The following is a 24959-nucleotide window of genomic DNA, read 5'->3' on the forward strand; positions in this document are numbered from 1 at the left end:
ATATTTCTCACAAGCATTTCCATTTGCTTATTCTCAGTATGTACTGCCACACCCTTTTTGTCTATTACTCCAGAGTCTTCTATAAAAGGGCTGTAAATTATTTTATTTTTGTTGCCCATGAGCAGCTACCAGGAAGACCTCAGTTAAATATATGCCTTTCCCACTCCCATATCTCCTTTGCTCTGTCTACAACATCAGCATCAAATGTCAACCCAAATTTTATGAGAATATAAATGCCAATTGAGCCATAACGACACTTGAAAAGTCTAAGCCAGACTGTTCTTTATGACTTATTTTTGAGATTCTCAAAACTTACTGATGTGAAAAGTGTACATTCAGCTTTAAATCTGTAGCCAGCTAGAAAATCTGGAGGGCAATTTTAACATGTAAACAGGTGTCAGGGTCATCAGATGTACATTTTTGAGCTCTGTTTCCACCCTCATGTGTTTAGAGTTTCTTTTGGGGAGTGTTGTCTTTAAGTTTTTCTATCTCCTAAATATCTGTGTTTATGCGAAATGCTACAAAACCCTTCCAGTGTATATATGCTGAGGGGAAAACCAAATAAGGGAAGCTTTCTGGCTGCAGAAGCCTCTTATATAAGCATTGAAATCTGTATAGTGTCTTTGTCTGTTTACTTGGTTTTGTACACAGAAGGCAAACTTTGACAGAATTGCCTGACAGTAAGAGCTCTCCAGATCAGTTTCTAGTCTTTTCTTCCATTATGGAAAGTATTGTTGAATGTGTATTCCATTTTTTGAGTAATTCACCTGGTGAGAATTAATTACACCTCTGCTTATAGCTTCCCCTGGAATTCTTTCCTTATAAGAAATGGCTCGGTGAAAGTGTTTCCTGAAACTTGTTGATACTGTTGGATGTGTGGCTGTTGATGAACTAGTGAAAATGCAAAGCTCTGAGTTGCATATAAAACTTAGAATCCCATTGCATTTCTAATCATGTAACTAATCCCTTGCTTATGAAACATTTTCAGAATACACTTGTATGGGGAGGTTTTTCACGATTTCTCTCACTTGAACATCCTTCAGAGTTCCTTTTTTTTTTTTTTTTTTTTTTTTTTTTTGTGAGGGAAGTTGTGTGCAAACCTCAAATATCCTGTGTGGTAGAAAGTAATTTATCTCCTCTCTTGTGGTCTTATGCCTTATTTTCTGTGTGTGTGGGGGGGGGGGGGGCAGCTTCTGTGCAATACTGTTCCAGATAGGGGGAACCTCAAATGGATTCTCCTATGTGAAACCATCTCAGGGAGTTGTGAAAAGCAGCTTTCAATTTCCTTGTCTGCAGTATGAGCAGCAGTCTGTAGAGATTATGGCTCTTGTTACTTAGATCAAGGTGGAACTAGGGATGCTAAATTTAGATTAATGGGCTAATCGAATAGTCGATGATAAGGGCATCTTTGTCTTTGAAGTGTAGCAACAACCCCAGGGCTGTTGCTACATTTCAGAGGTGAAAGTGCTGCAGGAGCACAGGGCCAGTGGGGGACTCAAGCAGTCTCCTCACTGGCCCCATGCTCCCCATGGTGTTTCAAAGCAGCAGCGCCACATGGAGCCTGGGGCCAGCTGCATGTGGAGTTTCATAGCAGCAGTGCCGTGTGGAGCTCGGGGTCTGGCCCCTAGCTCCATACAGCGCTGTTGCTTTGAAGCATTCTCTCCTCTCTTGGATGCCTCTTTCTGATAGAGGCAGCAAGAGGGTAGGAGTGACTAGTTGGCTAGTGTGTCAACTATCTGAGAAGCATTTGCTTAACAGATAGTCAACTAGTTGTTCACATCCCTTGATGGAGCATTGAATTAGGACCTCTAATCTCTCTACTTCAGCACTCTTGTATGGAAGATGAAGGCAGCTGTTGTCTACTTAATATAAAAGTTAGATTTAGAGTGAGGACTCCTGGCAAATTTCCACAGTGATCCTTGGATGGACACTGTGCCCAGCTTAAATGTGTATGTAGAATTTTAGGTCAAGTTTATGCATCATTGTAATGGAATATCCATATTTTAATTGCCTGTGGCCCGAGTAACATGAATACAAAATTCCTTCTTAAATCTGAAGAGATACTTGCTATGATCCTAGCTTTCCAGTGTCCACTGATTATTAGTCACTTGAATTGTATTTTACCCCAGTTCACCAGTTATTTATTGAGTAGCAAATGAGAGAACCTTGGAACAGGAATAAGTGGCTGTGAAATGTGGGAAGTTCTGTGGAATTAAGCATCTCATTCGTCTTCTGTCTATTCCTTATAACAGAGACCAAAGGCTTGTCTGGCCCCCCTCCACTTTCTGAAATGGATTGTCTTTGGGGCTGGGGGAAGAGCATGAGAGGTGTGTGCTGGAACAGTCTATTTTCTCCGTGGGGTAGAGGCCAGTGACTCTGTCTGCCCTCCCTGTGTGCTGCTGTTGCTGATCCTTGGTGCCCTGAGATGACATGACAACGTAGACATGACAGGTTTTGCTGCATAATCTAGCTGGCTAACTGTTTTCTGGATTTATTTTAGTATACAAACAAGACTGGCTTTAAATCCCCACTGTTTTCAGTGGGTCACTTCCAAAATATGCTTTGAAGGACAACTTAACAGTCAGATGCACTGATGTGGTAATTTTGGTAAATAGCTGAGAAATTCGTGTCTCAGAAGGGGCTCCCACTGGTTTTGGTACTGAATTACAACTGTGCATCTCTTATCTAGTTACTCAGTGCTGTAAGTTTCTCAATTGGTGACATTTTACCATTCTGAATGTGTAACATGAAAATTCCTATCATGCTTTACAGGGGTTGGGAGAATCTACTGCTTCCAGCTGCAGTGATCTAACTATTGCTGGAGAGTAGGTCACCTATATCTCAGGGAATTTCTTGCCTCGTAAATTCAAAATAAATAGAAGAAAAGGTCAGAGTAGAGTTCATGGTGGAGAGGTGTATAGGACAGAAGCTTGCTATTTTCTTCTGTAGGTGGTGTTTGATCAGGTTTCTGTTTTAGTGAGACTGCTGAGAGAGAACAAGGGGATACTTTTATAAAACCAAACAGTTCAAGCATGTAGAAAGGGACCCCCATCATTTGTAGTCTGCCTTTCCCATAGCCGCCTGTCATTTCATCACTTTACAGTTCCAAAAGGTGATGTGTGGTTCTTCTGAGACAGCCTCCTATAATCCAGTTTGACATTCTAGAAAATTCAGCTTATCCTGCTAGTCCAGTGTTTCTTAAACAGTGTTTCGTGGTAAGGCAGTTGGAGGTGTACCGTGGAGAACAACAGAGTTCAAAATGTCCTGGATTTTTTTTCTCTCTCAATGACTTCTCTACCCACTCTTTTTTTTTTTTTTTTTCCTCAACAAAAAAATCCTTGGTGTTCCTCATTTTTTAAAAAAAAATTGTTTGTTGTTCCTCAGTCTTAAAGTTTAAGAAACACTGTGCTAGTCTGTTTCCCAAAAAGTCTTTCTTGAGAAGATGTGCTGTGGTGCAAAACCCATAATATGCCTTCAAACCAGCAAAATGAACAAGCGCTCAGTGTGTTGTGCTTTCCTTCAATAGAAGTCTTGTTAACACCTATTACTGTAAATGATGTCTGTTATCTAATCCTTTGTCTGTTTTCTGCAACTCGCTTGCTTTGTTCTTTATAACATCTGTTATTTTCTGCTGGTCTATCACTACATTTCTGCCGCCCCTCCCTCTAGCTGGGTTTGTCAAGTCGCCCATGTCAGAAACTAAACTCACAGGGGATGCCTTTGAGCTGTACTGTGACGTGGTTGGGAAACCCACTCCAGAGATCCAGTGGTGGTATGCTGAAGTCAACCGGGCTGAGTCTTTCAAACAGCTGTGGGATGGTGCTCGGAAGCGCCGTGTCACCATTAACACTGCCTACGGGGCGAACGGCGTGAGTGTGCTGAGAATAACCCGCCTTACATTGGAAGACTCTGGGACTTACGAGTGCAGGGCCAGCAACGATCCCAGGAGGAATGACTTGAGACAAAATCCCTCCATAACGTGGATTCGAGCCCAGGCTACGATAAGCGTCCTTCAGAGTGAGTTCAGCACCCTACAGTAGTAGTACTGTAGTAACTAGAGGCAGTCCAGTGATCCTTCTCCCCCTCCCATGACCCTGGATATTACCACCCTTTGTCTTGTTTTTTGAACCCTAGATTGTCCTTCTGGTTGTAGTGCTTGATAGTGTATCTGCCACCTTTTATCTGTCTCTCTCTTCCATAGGATCAAAGGACTTGTGAAAATCTGTGGAACTGTCCTACAGTTCCTGTGTGAAAACAAGCTCAGTGTTGGATTTTTTTGTTTTTGTTTTCCACTCCCCTTTACTTTTATAGTAGGTTTCCTGCATCCTATCGCTGGTTCCTTCATGAGTGCCTTTCTATTTTGGTTTTTATTCTTTCCTGAGCTAACCACTTTTATTTCTTCTGTTTCCTTGGAATCTCTGAATACCTTCCTCATCTGCGTGTTTTGAGTTCATAAGTTTCTGTACAAATCCTTTCCATTTGGATTTCGTTACATGTGACCTTTTAAAGCATGTATTTTTCCATAAAGTCATGGAACTTCTTTTCTGAACAACATGTGGTTTTAACAGATTCTCTGATACAACAGCACCTTACTGATGCAGCTGTTTCTCACATGGTGTTGTGAGGGGATGTTATCAGCTACATGTGAACTAGCTTTAGACAATTGACTCCCCACTGAGAACGTGCGGGTGCGCACTCTCTCTAAACACTTTGGCTATGTCTAGACTAGGGGAGAGAACAAGTCTGGTCTTCCACTTTTTTGCAGTAGAGTAGACATGCTCGTTCAGAAGCCCTGTCTTCCTCTTCCACGAGGAAGAAGGGCTCTTCCAAAAGAGGGTTTTTTCCAAAATTTGGCCCAATGTACATGGGCCAAATTTCAGAAAAGGCTCTTCTGAAAAAACTACCGGAAAAAGATAAACAAATTGCGGAGCGTAATTTGCATACCTTTTTTCTGATAAAGCCCTGTAGTGTAGACATAGCCTTACGGTGGATAGGAGTGGATTCTCAATTGCTGCTTGTTTCATTTTTTGTCATAAATTTTGTACACCTGTTCTGCTGTCGTTACTAAGTTCCAGGTGAGTTTTGTCTCTGGTATTTTCAGAACCTATTTAACACACAATACAATACATTAGTGCCCTTCCTCTATTCAGTTGAAGTGGGTTGTGCCCACAAAAGCTCTTGATACCATCTACATGTGGTGTTAGTTTCCAAAGTGCTGCAGAAACATTTGTTGTTGTTTGTCTTTTTCAGTAACAGACAAACACGGCTCCCCCTCTGAGACGTATAGTATTTTGATGTATCTTGAATAGAAAGAATACCACTTGCTTTGTCTACGCTTAAAAGTGCAGGCTAGGCAGTGCTTTAAACTGAAAGTACGGGCACAGCGTGAGCGCTGGAGAGCTCTCCTAGTGCTCCATGTAAATCACCCCCATGTGGGCAGTAGCTAATAGAGCTGGAAGTGTGGCTCCCAGTGCGGTAGCCTGGTTCACACTTGCACTTTACAGCACTGTAACTTGTTGCGCTTGGGGGGGTGCTTTTTCATGCCCCCAAGCCAGAAAATTACAGCTCTGTAAAGTGCCAGTGTAGACTTAGCCTTAGCTGTAGTGATTGATAAACCCTTGCATCTACACACAGTCACAGTGAAGTGCTTACAGAGACTGACTTAACTATGTACATTTAAGGTACACAGAAGGTAAAGGAGAGGTTTTTTACTAGCATAAATGTCTCACTGTTTTAGACTGTGAATAACCGAGGATAGATGTTTATCTTTAACACTATTCTGAGGGTATGTCTACACTGCAACGCTATTTCGACATAACTGGCACTATTCTGAAATAACTTAATCTGTCTGTACACAGCAGGCAGTTATTTTGAAATAGTGTCAAAATACTGTCAATCTGGAGGACTCCTTACTCCAACTCCTGTAAACCTCATTATATGAGGAATAGGGGACGTCGGAAGAAGTGCTGTGTTTCAAAATAAGCGCTGTGTGGACTCTTCCTATTTCAACATAAGCCAGTTCAAAATAAGCTATGCAATTGACATAGCTCAGTTTGCGTAGTTTATTTCAAGTTAAGCCCTGCCCTGTAGCTGCACCCTGAGTGTTTGTGTACATAAACCATGAGGCTGTCTCTAGACTGGCAAGTTTTTCCGAAAAATCATCTGCTTTTGCGGAAAAACTTGCCAGCTGTCTACATTGGCTGCTTGAATTTCTGGAAAAGCACTGATCTCAGGTAAGATCGTCAGTGCTTTTCCAGAAATACTACGCTGCTCCCGTTTGGGCAAAAGACTTTTGCGCAAAAGGGCCAGTGTAGACAGCACAGTACTGTTTTCCGCAAAAAAGCCCCGATCGCAAAAATGGCGATCGGGGCTTTTTTGCAGAAAACCGCGTCTAGATTGGCCACGGATGCTTTTCCACAAAAAGTGCTTTTCCGCAAAAGCATCCTTCCAATCTAGACATGCTTTTCCGAAAATGCTTTTAACGGAAAAGTTTTCCGTTAAAAGCATTTTCGGAAAATCCTGCCAGTGTAGATGTAGCCTGATAGTGCAGAAATGTAACGTCTAGTTCCCATCTCTAAAACATCTGTTGAGCTTCATATTGGATAACTCAAAGGCTCAGATTGTGTTCTGTAGGAACAATATAGTTTCTGAAGGAGCCCCATGCAGATGTAAGCCTAGTAGCTGGTGCTCAGGGGAGGTACCAGGCTGGACTGTCCAACAGCAGTACAGGAGAGTGCTGCAATGTGGATTATGGTGGGAAACAGGCAACCTGCTGTAGGCAGTTTTGATGTATCAGAGAACCTGCCTCTGGAAAATGGAAAGAACATGAATGTACGTGGGAAAATAAAGAGAAGTAACCAATGACGTAGATTTAGTTTAAAACATAAGAGTCATTGGGTGGTTCGACTTGAAAAATCTGTTCAGGACTTAACCTTTCCCTTGAGTTGGAGGGGTAAGTTATTAACATCAATCACAGCAGCAAGCACCTTCAGATTTCAGGCAGTGGTGTTATCTCAAGGTGAACTTGCTGAAGGGCACTTCATATCTAACTTCTCCTGGAAGTTGGGTTTCCATCTCAGATACAGTGTAGTTGTACCTGTGTCAGCCTCAGGATATTAGAGATGCAAGGTGGGTGAGGTAATATTTTCTATTTTCTCTTCTGTTAATGAGAGAGAGGCTTTCGAGCTACTCAGAGCTCCTCTTCATAGCACCAATATAAGTTAGTCCAATAAAAGATGACACAAGGTGTGTAATATGACCACCTGCTGCTACTGTCCCTGGAGGTCTGTTGTATTTCCTGTCTCTATTCTTTGCCTACCCACTCTCCTTTTAGTAGTCTTTTGGGGGTGGGGGACCCTTTTTGGAATGAAAATCTAGTAAGTTTCTTGAAGCATTTTTTTTTATTGGAATGGAGGTTCTAAGCTTCCATCTCCTTCCCCAGCCTGTCTTTGCTCTTGCATACTTGTAGTTCAGTTATCCAATGTTTCCTAATTTTGGATTGTGTATTATGACTCTATTGCCAAGTGCCTTGTGTCCAACTCTTCTGTTTGTGTTTGTTTCACATTTGTGAGGTCAGTGTTTTTCTCAAACATGCCCCCAAGGGATGCTTGAGCTGCTGCTGTTTGTGGGAAGCAGAGCTCTAAGGTTTAAACCTCTAGGTAACAGTACACTGGAAATGGAGCTGAAGGGAGACCAAGCCAAAGAAGCTCAGGCTTTATCAGCAAGGCAGGAGTACAAGTCTGAAGTGACCCAGAGTGTGACCCCGAGTGTTCAGGTTGCAAAGTCAGAATACAACAGAGCACTGAGTAGAAACTATCCTGTAATTTTCCATTAGGAGAAATACACCTCCATTCCAATTGTACTCAAACTGAAGGCGTCTGATCAAAATGGTGTTCGAGTCTTCTGCTGATAGTAAGCACTCTTCTGCTGGTCTCATTTGACACCAGTGTCTTGGGTATTCAAAAATAGACACACTAAACTAGTAGAACCTGCTTTAATTCTGGTGGCTAAAATAAAACGCCATTGTCTAATATCAAACAGAATGCAGTGAAAAGAAGCTCTGAATACTGATTGAAAAGTTAAATGGGAGAAATGGAATTTGGTTTCCAACTAGACCCTCAGGCTCCCATGATGCCCTTCCAGAAGGTGATTTGATTCCAGTTGGATGCATTCACTTGCAACCATAACATATGTACAATTGACACCTTAAATGTAACATACAGTAAGGATTTTTCTTCTGAGAATTTTCATGTCCCGGTTTGGAGTGGGACAACTTTTTTGTTGTTCACGTGCACACATAACCCAGTGCCCCTTCCACAATTCATTATTTCCTTAGACCTAAACAACAATGCCTATTTGCTTTTTCTGGGTTTTTTTACAGATGTAGTGTCTTCTGCTTATGTTTTAATACTTAAAGTGGTCAGCAGTCAGCCAACTCTATTACTTTTTCAGTCTTCAGTTCTTCTTGCTTCAAACATCTGTGTTCAGTAAAGATATGAAAGCTCCCAACAAGTCCCGGAAAAAGGCTTATTGTTCACTTGGTTGCCATTATTTCATTCAGCTCCACAAACTTTAAGTGACCACCTATATCACAAATGTTACTCTGTAATTGACAGGTGGGTGAGACTAGATCCAAACTAGTAGAGGTAGCCATTAAAGTCCCAAGCAGCTTGTTTTTTCTGAATTTCAGATCATTAACACAGTCTGAAAAGCAGACCTAAAATGGCCCAGTATTAGGTGACTATGGAAGACATTTGGAAAATAAAGCAATTCCCAAAGCATTTCTAGGTTAAAGCTTCTATTACACAGTTTTTCTGTTCTTGTGGGCTAGATTAAAACTGGTTCCATGACTGGCTTTTTGGTGATATTCTCTGATAGCAGCATGTGTACTTTCCATTGCAGAGTCCCTGAAGGGTGTGCTTTCCTCCAGCAACCACCTTAATGTGTCTGCTGCTTCTGTCCATTGCTCTGCACATAGCCTCTACTAATAGTCAATTTGCTATTACAGTGGCCAGGATACTTGGCTATACCAGTTTTCTCTCTACAGGAAAATGTTCTATATTGTTCACAGACATACATAAAACTGAAGATTTTTTTAATATTGAGTGAAAATCTGCAGAACAGAAGCAACTACCAGGCCTAATAAAACCAATGCCTGTTTACAGAATTCCCAGAAATTGAATTAATGTTGCTTCGAGGGTTATTTCTCCTGCCAGTATTTTTATGGTCAGTAGTTTTTGTTTAGCTGCTCAGCTTGCTCAGTGGAGATAATGGGAAAGAAGAGTAGTGGTGGAACGGTGACCAAATGATTTCCCTCCACCTAGGACTTGATCTAGTGGTCCTTGCACAGGTAAAATTCCTAGTGCAGGACATAGTGGGGCAGAGTTGTAGCTGATGGACAGTAATGGTAAAGTTTCTATAAGAGTGTATAGAAGAAACTCCTCCCAGGATTTTTATAGCTGCAGCATCACGTCTGGGAGGGAGGATGGTTCATACAGGGACTTCTGAGTAACTGCAAGGAGTTTGCATAGCTCACCCAGTAGCACTAGGAAGGAAATTATACCCGTTTATATATAAGGGGTGATGTAGGGACTTATTGGGCACTAGTAGTGAGATTTCTCGCCTTGCCTTGGTGGGCAGCAAGAATAGGGGCAAGTATTATATTATTGTGGAGATTGTTACATGATGCCTCTGTTTTTCCCATTAATTTAATAATTTGCTTTCCAAGTGCTTTACAGATGAGCCTTCAGAAGACAGCATGGTGCGACTTAAACATATTTGGAGTACAGATTAAAATAGCTGTCGGCAAGGTTTATGGAACTGACTGGAATAAACTTCTGACTTTCTGACATTATTATGAAATGTTAATTAGGAACTATATGAATGTTTGTATAAACTATACCTGTACCTGGCATCCTATCTGCAGTTTCTTCTCCTACTGATTGGAATGCAAAGGAAATTAATTTATTCAGAGATTAGCATTTTTCCAAGCCTAACCACAAAAATTCTCCTCTTTTAAACCTGTGATTTCTTGTGCTTAATCACTTTTTAGTTTAATGGTAGCTGTCTTCTTGGTCTCAGTAGAAAAATTACTTGTAGTTTGGAAAAAGTGTTTTGTCCACTCCTAGCTACAATGGCCATCTTTCAGAATCTGCTAGTCTTGGATATTAGTCCTTAATCATTTATGCATAATGCTGCTTTCAGATTTAAGGACATAATTCATAATGTCCAAGTTCCCAACACTAATTTCTCTCATATTCATTGTTGGAGTCATATAACTTACAAATTCTCACACTGCCACTCCGGATCTAAATGAGACATTTAAAACGTTAGAAAATAACTAAAATCTTGCTAGTAGAGTAGATAATTCTAACCTGTTTCATGCTGTTGTTGCAAGCAAATTTTACTCAGTGAACAAGAAAATGCTTCCTATTAAATAAAACTAAGGACATTCCCAGTCCAATTTGAGTCCAGGTAGGAAATATATTCTTTTCTGTTGATTTTTAAAAGAATCATTTTCATCCTCCAACTACTGCACAAGCAGGAAATTCTCCCCTCGCTATGACTGCTGTTCTCATGGACTACAAAGTACCAACTCTAACCCTTGTTGGCTGCTCTTCCATGTAGATCTGCAGGCCCTTCTCCACTCACTTGTTGTCTGCTGACCTCACTACTTGACACACGTTTATTTTTTTCCTCTGCGGCCAGAGATTCCGTATACCCTCGCAACAGGAGCCAGAGCCATCCCTTTCCTCTCCAATACTTGGTACATTCTGGAAAGACGTGTGTGGATTATATTGTGCATCTAACTTGCATACTGTTGTGATTCATATACTGTGTGAAAACAGCACTGTGCCAAGTGTCATAAACAGAACTGAGCAATGTTTTCTGGCCTGAATGTGGACTGCAATTATGGGTCCAGCGTTAAAGATGGCCTGCAAAAGAGAGAGTAAAATATATAAAGAAAGCTTCAGTAAATCTTTTTTAAGAATTGGCGAGGTTTTTAAACTTTAAAAATATAAAGAAAGTCAAGTCTTGTCCACTTGCATTGGGGGAAGACTTAATGGATAACTAAAATGAGGACTGGGGACTTTGAAGAATTTTGCTTTATTAAGAATTCAACAATACTCCACTCAATACCATTCAAAGTGAGATAAAATGGCTTTCATTAAAATGAGCACACAGTGAATAAATGCATTTCTGCTCAACTAGCTTTAATTTCTTCACTTCCTGATCAAAACCCTTAGTTCTCAGTAGGTATGTGAACAACTAGTTGATTATCCGATAAGTATTTGCTTACTGGATAGTTGACACACTAGTCGAGTAGTCGCCTCTCCCCCACCCTTGCTGCCTCTCTCAGAAAGAGGCATGGCGGGGGGAGGGGAAAGGAGGGGATACTTCAAAGCAGCAGAGCCACATGAAGTCCTAGCTGATCCTGGGCTCTGTGTGTGTCTGCTGCTTTGAAATGCCACAGGGAACACAGGGCCGATGGAGACTGCTTGAGTTCCCCATTGGCCCTGTGCTCCCCACCGCGCTTTCACCTTTGAAGTGTAGCAACATCCCTGGGGCTGTTGCTGCACTTCAAAGGTGGAGGCACCCAATCGACTAATCAAATAGTTGATGCAAATTGCATCAACTATTCGATTAGTCCATTAATCTAAATTTAACATCCCTTCAATCCCACTTCAGGTGTCTCTAGTTTCTCACTTAGTCGGTCTACACTGGGGATTTTCTCCAATTTCAGCCTTCAGTGTCTGCCTTTTGGTAAAGCTACACCCCAGTGTGGACAGGATAAAAACTGTTTATAAACCAGTTTACACTGTTGTAGCACATTCTGACCTTCGAGCAGGAGCAAGAGCTACAGCACGTTGAACCTCTCTAGCCCAGAACTCTCTGGTCTAGGAACATCTGTTGTCTAGAACGATTAGCTGGATGTCCACTTTTCATGTGTGGCCAGGTTTCCCGAGGTCCCATAAAGTATTTTTTACACCGCCAGTCTTGGCTCTGTGTTCTGTGCTGCTGTTTAGCTTTAATTTACCCCTAAATGTCCTCTAATGGCCCAGCAAGCAGTGGAAGTGTTGCCAGTGCTGCTAGACAATACTGACCACCTGTGAGCCGAAAAAGTGTCTGGTTTGGAACCGGTCAGGTCCCGAGGGTGCCAGACTAGAGAGTTTCAACCTCTAACAGAAAAAGTAATTCTGCGAATTTCCAGTAGGGATTTGTACTGTTGCAGCTACGCTGATGGCAATAAGAGCACATTTCCATTTATAGACATAGTCTGGTTTCTAAAACTGTTGACATGCAGTTTCTTTCCTGGGAACTGGACACCCAGAGAGAAGCATATTAGTCACCAGAGCAGACTGTTTCTGTTGGGATGTTCTATGTCTAGAAAAGTTTGCTTTATTCTGAATTAATAAAACATGCATTATATCGCCCAGAAACAGTGATTCCTTCAGGAGGTGAGGAAAAGCAGCAGATTTTGATTGCATGGTCACTGAACATGCAGCTTCCCTCTTTGCATTCCACTATATGCTAAAGATTTGTAACACACTTACTTGGAGGTGTGTAGAGGGTGTTTTAAGTGTGAAAGTGAAAAATCTCAAATCCTTACTTTTTTTTGTATAGAAGAACTGGTCCTTAAACTGTTGCCTTCTCTAGTGGCCCCCTGTTTGTGATTCTTTATCTCCCAAATTAGTGAAGCAGTAGTTGTTAGCTGAGATTTGACTCTCTTCAATGTGCACTTTGTTCCAGAGCCCGGGATCAATGCCAGCGAGGGTGTGATCATTCACCTATCTAGTTCTCCCATCATCCTGCAATGTAACCTCACCAGCAGTCCCAGTCCCCTCATGTACAGCTATTGGATGAAGAATGGGGAAGAGATTTCTGGCACTAAGAAGAATTCAAATACCACAGAGCACAAGTAAGTCTGTAAAAAGAGAAGTCTCTTTACTGTGACTTAAAGTAGGGGATAAAGTCAGGACTTCAAGGTTTTGTTCATGGCTCTGCTACAGTGTGGCTAGACAGCCTGCATGAGATCTGTCTGCAGTAGAGGATGTGCCATTTCTAGTTTAAACAGAACAACTAAATAGTTGTGTGTAAAACTAATTCTGAATGGAATTAGCATTCCCTATAGCTATCCAGAATAGTACATATCTGCCTAGTATGTGCTCCTATCTTATAATTCCAGATACAGCTCTTCAGAGCTTTCCTGAGGAGCAGGTGTGAATTAGGAATGTCCACATGTAGCAAGCTACACGATAAACCAATAAGCCTCATGGTTGTGCATGTAGTCGACAGCATTATCTCCCTCCTCCGCTCTGTATCAGAGAGGCAGCAGCACGGAATGTGAGCAGGGCATGTGGGAGCCATACACATGGGAAGCCAGCTTTCAAGCCAGCTCAACGTGGGTATTGGCTTTGGCATCCCTCCCCCACTGTCTATCAGAACCAGCAGTGCAGGAGGGAGGGACAGATGGCGGCTGATGTGTGCTCCCCACTGCCTTCCTGCCTCGCACAGAGGCTGGGGGCGGGGGGGGGGGGGCAGAGGGAGGGAAGGCAGGAACTGGATCTTTCAAGCTGGCTCCTCCCCAAGCACTGGCTCCCTTGAGCTGCCTGCCTCCCTTCTCTTCTTCCCCTCCCTCCCCTCAGCTGATTGAGGGAGCAGGGGGAGAGTGCTGCAGAGCAGCCTCTGTCCGAGGTGGGCCCAGGTGTTGTGCTTGTAAGAAGCACCTGGGATCTTTTCCAGGGAAGAGGCAGTGCACTGCATTTACTGACATACAAAATGAAAAGAGCAATTTGCATTTGCGTACACATACAGCCCTCTGCAGATGATGCATAGTTACCAGTCCGTTGTGGCTCAAATCAGTCTTACTGGCCAGGCAAGACTGACTGAGTGAGGAGTTGGATTCTTGTTGATCACTATTTGAGGCTCCTCCGAGGCTTGGCTTGCAGGACAGAACCCAGAGTCCTAATGGCAGTTTCCGTTGAAGCTTGTGGGTTTTGCAGTGTCATGCTGGAGTCATCCATCCTTAGGATGTGTTAATCAGTGTTTTCTGGCGTTATCCTTTGATAGTGATTGTCAGGGTTCCCATCCCTTCTTTCTTGCTCTTGGGGGTCTCTGCCTATCTCCAGGGTTCTGTCTATTCAGCCTCAGACCTAATGGCTGTTTCTTGGTTCTCTTCAAGATTCCCACTTCTTGGTCATCTGGGCATTTGTGATGGTTGTTAAACTTACACACATCCTCCATTCACACCCAGTTGTTCAGAGTTTCAGACAAGATTAATAGTCACTAAAGGAACAACAAAAAGGAACGAATCTCACACTGCTTAGTTTGTGATACAGATAAGGGGTACAACTTAATTTGTAATGCTAACAGGAAGCAAAGCTTTACAGTAACCATTATCTAATCTTGAGAAACAGGGTAAAATAAAAGCTGACCAAACTTATAAGCAAGTCATTAAACATCAATCATTATGCATCATAATTATAGTCTTGCAACCGATACTAAAATATACATTTTTGCTACATGGGTTCGCTGTTTACAGAGGCCGTGCAGCCTCTATCTATGGGGAGCTAGGCCCCCCACAAACAAGGTCTGCTGCCTCTATCAGGGGCAGCAGGTGGGAGTCAGTCTGCGTGTGAAACTAGTTTTTAAATTTTCAGCAGTTACACAGTTGCTTAAATGCATTTTAACATCCTTAGTGTTGCACACACCTTGCAGAATGTGGGGATGCATCTGTGCATATTAAGCCTGCATAGAAGAGCTGATCTGAGCTGAGGCCCGCTTATTACCAGCTTGGCAGTTCTGTGCCTTTACACATGCAAGCCCATGCTCTGAGCTGTCAGTGATGTACAGGCTGGAGTGGTTCGAAGTTGCTAATTATGGGTGGGTTAGCTGAGCTAGTGCAACTGCATTACCTTAACTTCTCATCTTTGTCAGCGCAGCAGTGTGCTAGACTGAGCTAGTGCATTAGGCTTGGAGCCTGCAGTGTTTGGATTGGTGTGGCACAGGTGGGCCATGGAGTTTTCATAGCATGTTGGGAGGGAGAGGCCCTTTAAAGAAAAAGGTTGAGAACCTGTGGGTTAAATATCAAGTGAAATTAGCAAATTCTCTGAGATGTACAACTTACTAGAACTAGAGGCCACCAAATGAAATTAATAGGCATCAAGTTTAAAACCAAAGGAAGTATTTCTTCACGCAGGTTTACTGTACACTGTGGAGCTCCTTGCCAGATGGTGTGGTGAAGGCTAAGACTATAACAGGGTTCAAAAAAGAACTGGATAAATTCATGGGGGTTAGGTCCACCAGTAGCTATTAGCAGGGCTCGCCAGCTGCGCAGTTCTGCTCGCTGCGCATGCACAGACTGTGCTCTGTGGCCGTGCCAGCTTGTAATCTTGCCAAGTGGGAGTAGATTACATTAATTGTCGAGCCCTGGCTATTAGCTAGACTGGGCAGGGATGGAGCCTCTGTTTGTCAGAGGCTTAGAATGGGTAGCAGGTAATGGATCACTTGACAATTGCCATTGGCCACTTTTGGAAGACTGGATTCTGAGCTAGATGGACCCTTGGTCTGCCCCAGCCTGGAGTTCTTATGCAGCAGCCGAGTCAGAGCTTTTCTTGGGATGCTGAAGGGGTTCCTAGGCTTTAAACTAAGTATAAAATATCGTTCATATTTTTCGTCTTCAAACTAGAGCTGTAGTGTTCTCGTAGCTGGCTTGCGGGAGCAGAGCTAGCACAGGAAATGGAGAAGGCAACAAAGAGCCTGCACGTGTACTTGCATCAGTCCCTGGAATCCTAAAGCCCTGCTTGCTTTTATGTGCTTTGGCCAGCTGACAGAATGGGACTTTTTTTCAAGCCCCATTTGTACAATTAATTTATATTTTTAATTCACTTGCATATGCTGTTACAGAGATGGGCAAACTTTACTGACCCCCTGAGCCACCTATGAAAGTCTTCAGAAGTTAGAGAGCCAGGACATGTCTGCTGGAGCTTGGGGCTTCACTTCTGCAAGCAAGAGGGTCCTGCTAGGCCTTAGGGCTTCTGCCCTGTGAGAGGTGCCTGTAAGGGCTCCAGGCTGAAGCCTCACTCCTGCTGAAGGTCTGAGCTCCAGCTGATGTGTGCTGTGGGGCCTGAGACCTCCCTTCCCCTGGGGCAGAAGCTAGAAGTAACATGAAAAGGGGCACATGGCGTAACATCCCCTTCCTCCCAATTTTAGCCAGGGTGTATTGGCCCTGCTCAGTCACATGGTGCTGCTAGGCTCCCCCCTCCCTGCACAGAGCTGGCAAGCTGGGAGCTACAGCTGCGGAGAGGCAGCAGCAAAAAGCTGGGAGCTGTAGGGGGAGCCACTGCTCTCCCTGCGGAGCTAAAGCCGTGGCCCTTCCCTGCAGCTTCCGGCTGTTTGCTACAGGGAGCTGCCTTGCCGGGAGGGGCTGCTCACTGTAAGGGGTGTGTATGCTTGGACAGGCATGATGGAAGCTATTGGGGCTGAATGTTTAAATTGTGCCCCCTCCCTGCATTGTCTGCAGCCATCAGTTGTCTGGCAGAAGCCCCTAGTGCCACCACCCTACTCCTGGGCACAGTCTGAGCTCTCACCTGCCCCGCCCCCACGGTTTGGTAGGCAGAGATTGGGGGGCTCCACAACCAGCACTTGAACTGTGAAAGAGCTGCATGCAGCTCCAAAGGTGCAGTTGGGCCATCCTGCCCTATTACAACACTTCCTAGTCTGAGGGGGCCATGGTTTGGTCTCGTCAACCTTGACTGTCCCTCTAACCGGATTAGCTGGTTGTGCCTCATCTCTTTGTGGTGCAGAAGTGCATGTAAATGGCATCGCTTGAGAAGCCGCTCTTGGTTCCCCACATGAAGTATGCTTATTGCTAGCAATGAGTGCAGCTCCAAGTAGGTAACTAGAACTGTGATTTCTGGATCATGTGTGTGAATCTGGTCTCAGCACTTAATGTAGGAATGAAGCTGGAACTTCCTCTTGCTTCACAAGAAATGAGAGGTTTCGCTGGAGATATTAATACTGGTTGTCTGATTATCATTCTCGTGTGTCAGACTCTATTCTATTGCTGAGGGAATACTCTACGCACAAATTGCTTGATAAAATGGTAATTGCCTAACACAGTTTTACCATTCTGAAAGTCAGATTACAAATGAAAATCTCTGAGATTGTTTGCCTGCCGTCTTTAAATTGTTAACAGCAATTTCAAATGCCATTAACACACAGTCTCTCCTTGTGCCTGCAGGATTTTGAAGCTCAGAGCAGAGGAGTCCGGGGAATACTTATGTGTGTTTGTGTTTGCTAGCTCACCTGTAGCCAACGCCACTATAGAAGTGAAAGGTATTTTTCGTTTTTCTTTCTCCTGACATCTGTGTCTGAGCAGTGCACTTTCCTGTCTTCTCTCTGGGGCCTCTTTGTTGTTAGTCCCCTCCGGGCATGTCCACACCATCTTTCATGCGCGTGATACTCCCTTGAGAGATTTCCTTTGTGTGAGGATATCTCAATGAAGAGTTGCCAAGTGAGTGTAACTTTCTCCATCCACAGTCATCACGGTCACTCACCTGTTGTGCAAAGGCTTCTGAAGGCACATCTTTTGGTTCACTGGATTCCAGGAACCTGCACCCCAATGCGACTGCTCTTGCAATGTAGAGTGGTAACTTCACTGTCCCATTTTCCACTCAGTATTCCCAGATGGTATGAACCCTGCAACTAACATAAACCAGTTCAGGTTGCTATGGCTCTGGATTTCTCTCTGGGGTCTTCATTCCACTGGTTGCAAGGTATGGATCCAGACTGGAGAGATATTAGATGCTGGCATTGGTTTCTCAGTTATTCTCCTAGCCATTTAACAGTTGTATAAATGACTTCAGAGCCTACAGCTAGACTTGGTGCATTATTAAAATGCAGATTAGAGCTTGGACAGTCAGAAGAAAAGCCAGATAAATAGTCTGCAAGGTACAAAATCCTCACAATCCACTATGTAAATCTCACTCCCTTCACGTTTCGTAGTGGTCTTGGCCTTTACCTTGCTCTGTCTTATATTGGGTCCCTGAACTTACATTGAAGGGGTTCGTTTTCCAGCCCATCCTACTTCCGTCTCAGACCTCATTAAAAAGGGCAAAGCTTTGTCCATTGTGGTTCCAGGCCTAATGGCAAGTGACAAGAAAAGACAGATCATTGTCTTCTAAATGGGTTATTAGTTTTTTTGGCATCCCTTGCCAGTTGTATAGGGGTAGATTCTGGCTGCAACAATTTGATATGTTCCTGTGGTGTTACACACGAAAGGCCTTTGGCAAGGGCAGAGAGACTGTTGATGGATACATCAGGAACTTCTCTGACCCCTGGCTGAAGATGCTGTATGGCTGAGCTACTGAAAGCGCAAGAGGAAAGTGGAGGTAACAGACTGTGCTGTCTAAGAGGCAACTTCCTGAGGCTCAAAACTATTGCCATGTTAAAAAGATTGTTCTGATCAAGATGCATGAAAAAAATATTGTCAAATGTCTATCTCTGTTCAGAGTTGCTTTTGCAGTGGGCCCTGAGAGAGTCTTTATGTAAAGACCTAGTCTAGAGAGAGTGGATTTTTGTTAAAAGTAGGTTGTTATGCTCATAAGGAGAAAGTGGTGATGAGCTCTCTGACATATATAAAATTAGAAAAACTAGTGTAATTAGGAAGGTAAAAGGGCATTCTGTGTGGGAGGGGAGAGGGGAAAGAGAAAAGAAATTCACTGCAAATCAAAAGTTTCAGAGGGGTAGCCATGTTAGCCTGTAATAGAAAAAAAGTCTCTAAGGTGCTGCAGGACTATTCACTGCAAATCAAGAGTCTGTGAAATGTGAGCACAGACTTGGTATGTAAAATCCCATTTGATCAGTTAACCAGTTAAGTGGGGGCAGATGGGGGGCTGCTCCAGCCAGGTTATGCCACTGGTTAACCATAATTGATAAGCATCACCTGGTAAGGGTAATGCTAACCAATTAACCATTCACATTCCTACCATGGACACACAACTCTTAAGACTATAAGTTCTATTACTTGAATCAAGTTAAATAGAAGGTTGTGCCCTGTTTAGTGAGCCTGTTCCCCAGGATTTAGACTGGCTATGATTTTATACCTCTTATTCTTGATTTACTGTGACTTCACTTAACTTTCTAAATAATTATTGCTTTACTTAAAGTACCCTTGGAATTAGGCTGCTCTTGGGGGTGACCCTTACAAACTGTTCCCAGAGAGAAAAGAAGCTGCTTTTGCTTTGTGAAGGGGCAAAAGATGGCAAGCCTAGAGCACTCTGTCTAAAGATGCAGCATGGGGCAGTGCATGCCCCAGAAGGGTTGTCATTGTGCTGCTCAAGGACAGTTACAGACAGGGAAACCTGTGCTACTGAGGAGCGGCAGAAACAGGGTTGTGGTTTCACAGGGAAAACTCTTTTATCTTCTGGAATGAATCATCGGTACAAAGGATAGAGGTAGAAAAATAGTTAATTCTATAACGGCTCGTCATGAATAATTGCTCAGCCACCAGTATTTAATCAGTCAGTACCAATTATAAATGAATGGCCATTGAGCGCCGTTCTCAGGAGAAGCTATGCTTGCTGATTGCACAGCAGCCAGTAACTTGAGAGGACTCACTGACCCTTTACTGAAGGCACTTCTGGCAATGTCATGATGATCATTCCTAGATCAGTAAGCATTAAACGTCTGCAAGCCGACTTGGGGAGGATGAGAACTGCTAAATATCCTGCAAACTGTGGCCAGCACCTTTTTTTTTTTTTTTTTTTTTTAAGTTGAAGGAAAACTGATAACTTTGTCCACTATAAATTAGATTTCCTATGTAGTGACCATGCAGGACTGGATTTAGGAGAGTTAGTTTAACTGCACAACCAATGTCTTAGAACTGTGTGGAAATTGAGGTATGAAAATCCACATCCCTGAGTGATGCAGTTAAGCCAACCTATCTTTGGTGTGGCCAGGAAAATTCTCCTATTAATCTTGTTGCTGTTGTTAGGGAGCTCGGTTACCTACATCTGTTGGAGGACCCCTTTCATCAGCATAGACAGCATACTCCCTGAGGGGCTACAGTGGTCCAGCTGCAGTATTTTAGATGTAGGTTAAGTGTTTGGCTTGTACCCAGTGACATTGCCAGGATGGCTCAGGTGGGTAGGCAATGAGGGTGGAGATAGAAGCAATGGGGCTGCCTCTTCCTCCCCCCCCCATTAGCCTTGGGGGAGAGAGGAGGAGATGCTCTAGATAGGGGGACCCCATAAAAATGTGCATCCTCCACCTGTTCTGCTCCTCTTCCCCATCAGCTGCTTGTGCCTTGTCCCTTTCTTCCTGCTGGGGAGGGGGATGGGGCGTGTCCTGCTCTGCTCGCTAGGAGCTCCTGTGGGAGAGTGGGGTCGGGGCACAGGGGCTTGCCCCACTGCCCAATGCTGCAGCTGGGGAGCACAATAGGGTGCGGCGCTTGCCCTGCTCCCCCTGCCCAGTGGTCGCTCCTGCCAGGGACTGGGATCAGGGCCTAGGGGCTTGCAAGCACCTGACTCCACACCTTGGCAGGAGCGCCAGGCAAGTGGAGTGGAGCAAGCTCCCGACCAACCCTGCTGCCAATGCTCAGCTGGAGCACCGGGAGGAGCGGGGCAAGCGCCTACACTGCAGCAGGAACAGAACCGGGGTGGAGGACTAGACTTAAATCTTCCTAGGAATTTAAAAAGATGCGTAACCTGGGTCTTTACCCTAACGGGCTGAGTAGTATCTGTGGCTGTTTACTGCAGGTGTACCTACCTCTGTGTCTGGCTGGGTACTTTTAGCAGTGTCTCACCCACACATGTTCTCTCCCTGGGCTATCTAGCACTGCGCCACACTCCTCTGCCTTTGGCCTGAGAGAGAGCTTTGAGTCCAAGTGAAAAATGATTTGTGAATTTCATTCCCCGATGATGGTGTTGCTAGAAGTGTTGCAGTTAGGTTAATTATTTGTATTTGAAAACAAAAAAAATTATCTCCCTGTCCTTAGGGCCCCCCCCACTCCCCAATCTCTTCCCTTTGGGAAGTGAAGCCTGAAAAGGGTGCGCCTGGCTACCTGGATTTGAATGCGGTCTGTCCTGCAGAGAAGCTCTTAGTCAGTAATAGCTATTCATGCTGCATTGGCTGCCTTCAAGTTCCATGTACCACACACGTGCCCTTTCTGCCTGGAATTAAAATCAAAGGCAAGAAGAAACGGTGAACTGAAGTTCAGACTCCTCACAGTGGAATGTTCACTTGGAGCAGCCTCCAGACCTGGAACTTTTCTCTGCACGCTGTCCTGACAAGCCCAGTGGCATCAGCCTCTCCGTGCAGCATTCTTCCCTGGCTGCAAGGAAGAAATCGAATGACTCCTCTCAGAAAAATCCAAAAAAGCAGGTTCCAGATGAAAAATACTGACCAGGAAAGAGATCCACAGCCAAGTTGACACCTGGGAACTGATGAGGCCATAGGCTCAAGTACTGGTGCTGCTGTTAAACATACAGATGGGAAGGGCATAGGACATGAGCGAGTCCATGTTACATACACTTGATGTCAGAAGAGCGTTGGCCTTCTGTTTGGATAGCACTAAATCTTTCAGAAAATCTCCTAGATCAGTGTTCTTCAGTGGACTGGCATGCCTCCTCAAGATCTGACACAGTTTAGGAAAGCAGCAAGCTCTGGAATCAGGTTTAGAAACAGTGTCCTGGACACTTCCTTTCTATTGCAGAGAAATCGAAAGGCTCCTGAAACTCTTAAGAAAAGACTCTCTAGATGGATATTGGACTGCATTACCTATAGCTATCATAACCACAATCTTCAATCTCCATCCAGAGTTTAAACTCTTTCCATAGGCTGCCGGCACAGAAAGGAATCTTTTCTCCAAAACATTCCCATCACAGAGGTATGCAGAGCAGCGTCTTGGCCATTTGCTGAACATTGCCCGTGAGTTAGCATCCAGTGCCATATTTGGCTCTGCTGTATTATCATTTGTATTAGACTTTGCTCCAAAGCCCCACCCCTCCATCAGAAGTACTGTACAATGGAGTACCCCATGGGACTTGCTTTGAAGAAGTTACTCAGTTGAGCAGTAATGATTTTTTGAGATGTGTGTCCCGGTTGGTTGCTCCACTATCCTCCCCCTTTGACTTCAGAGCTCTTAACAATGTGTTCTGTGGTAGAGAAGGAACTGAGGGTACATCTACACTACAGTGTTGTTTTGAAATATCTTATTTGGAAATAGTGATGGAAATGTAGCTGTGGTGAATGTAGACTCCAGCTATCTTACCCATTACAAAGATAGCTTCCCCAATTATCACCTCTAATACTATTAACTCACAGACATCTACCCTTCCCCACTTCTAATATCATTAACTCACAGGCATTCACCTTCTTCCCCCCCGCATCCTCCTTCTGTTCTGAAATGTGATTTGTCCTTTTCATATGTGATCATTTTTTTTAATTGTATCCTTTGGTACATATGGCTGTGACTATTTTCTTCCACTATTTGATCTGAGGAAGTGGGTCTGGCCCACGAAAGCTCATCATCTAATAAACCATCTTGTTAGTCTTTAAAGTGCTACATTGTCCTGTATTTTATTTGGAAATAGTTATTTCGAAATAACGTGTCTACACACAAAATGCATTTTGAAATAATGCATCCACACTGATAGGATGCTGAATCGCATTTAAGGCCGGCCAGAACTGGTTCTGGCAGGGCATCAGGTCAGCCAACCTTGTGTGGCTGCTGCTTGAGGTTGCTGCTTGAGGTTATCTGAGACCTGTGCTTAAAGGGACACCCCCCCTTCCCCCCCGATAGCTGGTTCTAAGGTTTCCCTGCTTGCTTGCCTACCTCGCTGATTTTTTTTTTTCTCTGTGCGCTCTGGTTGACCTCACTCAGGACATCACAGCACTCTGCAGCATGGAGCCGGAGCCGCTCCTGGGCACCCTGGTGCTTCTCCTGGACGTGTTGTTGAGAACCTGGCAGCACATTCTGCAGGCAGTAACAGTCTCCCTAGTGTGCCCCAGTGGGGACTTGTGCCTCATTCCTCCCTCATGTCCTTCCACTTACTCCTCCCTAACCCCCCTTCCTGCTGTACAATAAAAGACGTGTTCATTACAACAAAGCCTCTTTATTGAACAAAACTGGGGTGGGGGGTAGGGGATGAAACTGGGGTGAAAGAAGGTTGGAGAGGGGAGGGTAGAGGGGGAAACCTGGGAGGAGGGAGCTGGCAGGGGGGAGGCAATGGGCCAAAGAGGAAAGGCTCAGGGTTGGGGGTCTTGCTGGCCCAACTGTCTCCGAGCACCATGAGTGTGGGGGCCTTGGTGTCCTTGGGGGTGTGGGGAAGGTGGGGAGGAAGAAGCGGGAGGGGGAGGAGGAGTGGTAGCTGGGGAGGCAGCAGGGGCTGGAGCAGCAGCAGCAGGCAGCAAGCTCTGCCCTAGGCTCGATGACCAGAAGTCGTAGTGCTGCTGAAGAGAACTACAGTAGATCACAAATTGAATGGGTCACCATTGGGTGATGCAATTGCAAAAAAGCAAATGTATTTCTTGGGTGGATTAACAAGCATGTATGTAAAACACAAGAGGTCATTCTTTCACTGTACTTCGCATTTGATGAAGCCTCCACTGGAGTACTGTGTCCAAAGCTGGGAGTGACACTTTATTTTGTCCACATTTTTTTCTAGAGTCCAGAGGAGCGCAACAAAAGTAGTTTAGAAAACCTGACCTATGAAGAAAGGTTAAATCATCTGGACACATTTAGTCTCAAGGAAAGATGACGGGGGGGGGGGGGGGGGGGGGGGGAGGAAGGGAAGGAAGGAAGACATCATAAAAGTCTTCAAATACATTTGGAGCTCAGTGATCAATTGTTTTCAGTGTCCTGAGAACATAGGACAAGAAATAATGGCTTAATCAGTAGAAAGGCAGAGTTAGGATGGATATTAGGAAAAACTAAATAGTTCTGGAACAGGCTTTCCAAGGAGGTTGTGGAATCCCTATCACTTGTGGTTTTTAAGTACAGGCTGGACAAACACCTGTCAGGAATAGTCCAGGTTTACTCGCTCCTGCCTCAGTGCAGGAGGCTGGACTAGATGATCTCCCTTGGTCCCTTCCAGCCCTACATTTCTAGGATTCTGTTGCTAAATCCCTGGTTGATGTGAACCAGTGTGGTCTGTGCTGCTTAATTGCAATCTGCCCATTAAAATACAACTGCCAGTTGGCCAAGCCACTTGGGCAGAATAAGCATTGGGTTAATGGCTCAGCCAGAGCTGAACACCAGCTGGCACAGGAGGCTCTGGAATATTAATATTGCATGTCATGCTTCCTTGCGAGGCTGCATGCTAGAAATAGTCTTTGTCTAGCGGGATTAGAAATGGCTGTTGCGTAACTACCTCCAGCAGTAAAGTAGAATGTATCCTTGTCACATATGCTGTCTTTGGGTAACCCAGCACAAATGTCCTCTCCTTAAAGGAATGTAATTATCTCCTGACTCCAGCAGAGTTCCAGGTCACCTTGCAGCTAGAGTGATCATCCTAGAAACTTCTCTTCTGCCCCTCCCCTCCTTATTCCTCAACAGGTGGTTGCTGCAGTAAAAGTGGGTCAGCATTAGCAATGTTCATTGACTGCACCTTCCTCCTCTGCAAGACTTGCCTTTTGCTTTCTTTCTGATATATGGCTGTGAAAAGCTTTGTGCTGACAGATGGAGAGGTTGCTGTTTAAGCCGATGAATCCTGTTTCTCCTTTTCCTAATGGGAGTAATTTACAGTCACTCAATAATCCTGTGATTTCAGCTTTGGAACTGTCACCTTGTCACCTGCTAGCTTTTCTCTTCTGCTCCTCCCTCCTGCCTGTTCTATTTTGTGAAGTGAGATGTAATCCCTGCATCTCACATTCTTGGTGCCCAACACAGGAATGTCTTTAGGGCTCACCATGACTGCTTGGCCTTAGCTTCATTTCCCTGTTGCTAGCTTCCAATT

The 24959-nt window shown here is 44.3% G+C and overlaps 1 protein-coding gene across 1 annotated transcript in view; it reads left to right on the top strand.

The window, feature by feature from the left end:
• The window catches only part of NPTN (neuroplastin), a 70511-nt gene that overhangs the window by 24908 nt on the left and 20644 nt on the right, over positions 1-24959 (top strand). Inside the window, exons 2-3 of the mRNA XM_075897570.2 lie at positions 12751-12919; positions 17243-17337. Coding sequence (XP_075753685.2) covers positions 12751-12919; positions 17243-17337 — 264 coding nt within the window. The remainder of the gene's footprint in view (positions 1-12750; positions 12920-17242; positions 17338-24959) is intronic.

Source organism: Pelodiscus sinensis, chromosome 14 (genome assembly GCF_052426305.1).
Source record: "Pelodiscus sinensis isolate ZL-2025 chromosome 14, ASM5242630v1, whole genome shotgun sequence".
Classification (NCBI taxonomy): domain Eukaryota; kingdom Metazoa; phylum Chordata; order Testudines; family Trionychidae; genus Pelodiscus; species Pelodiscus sinensis.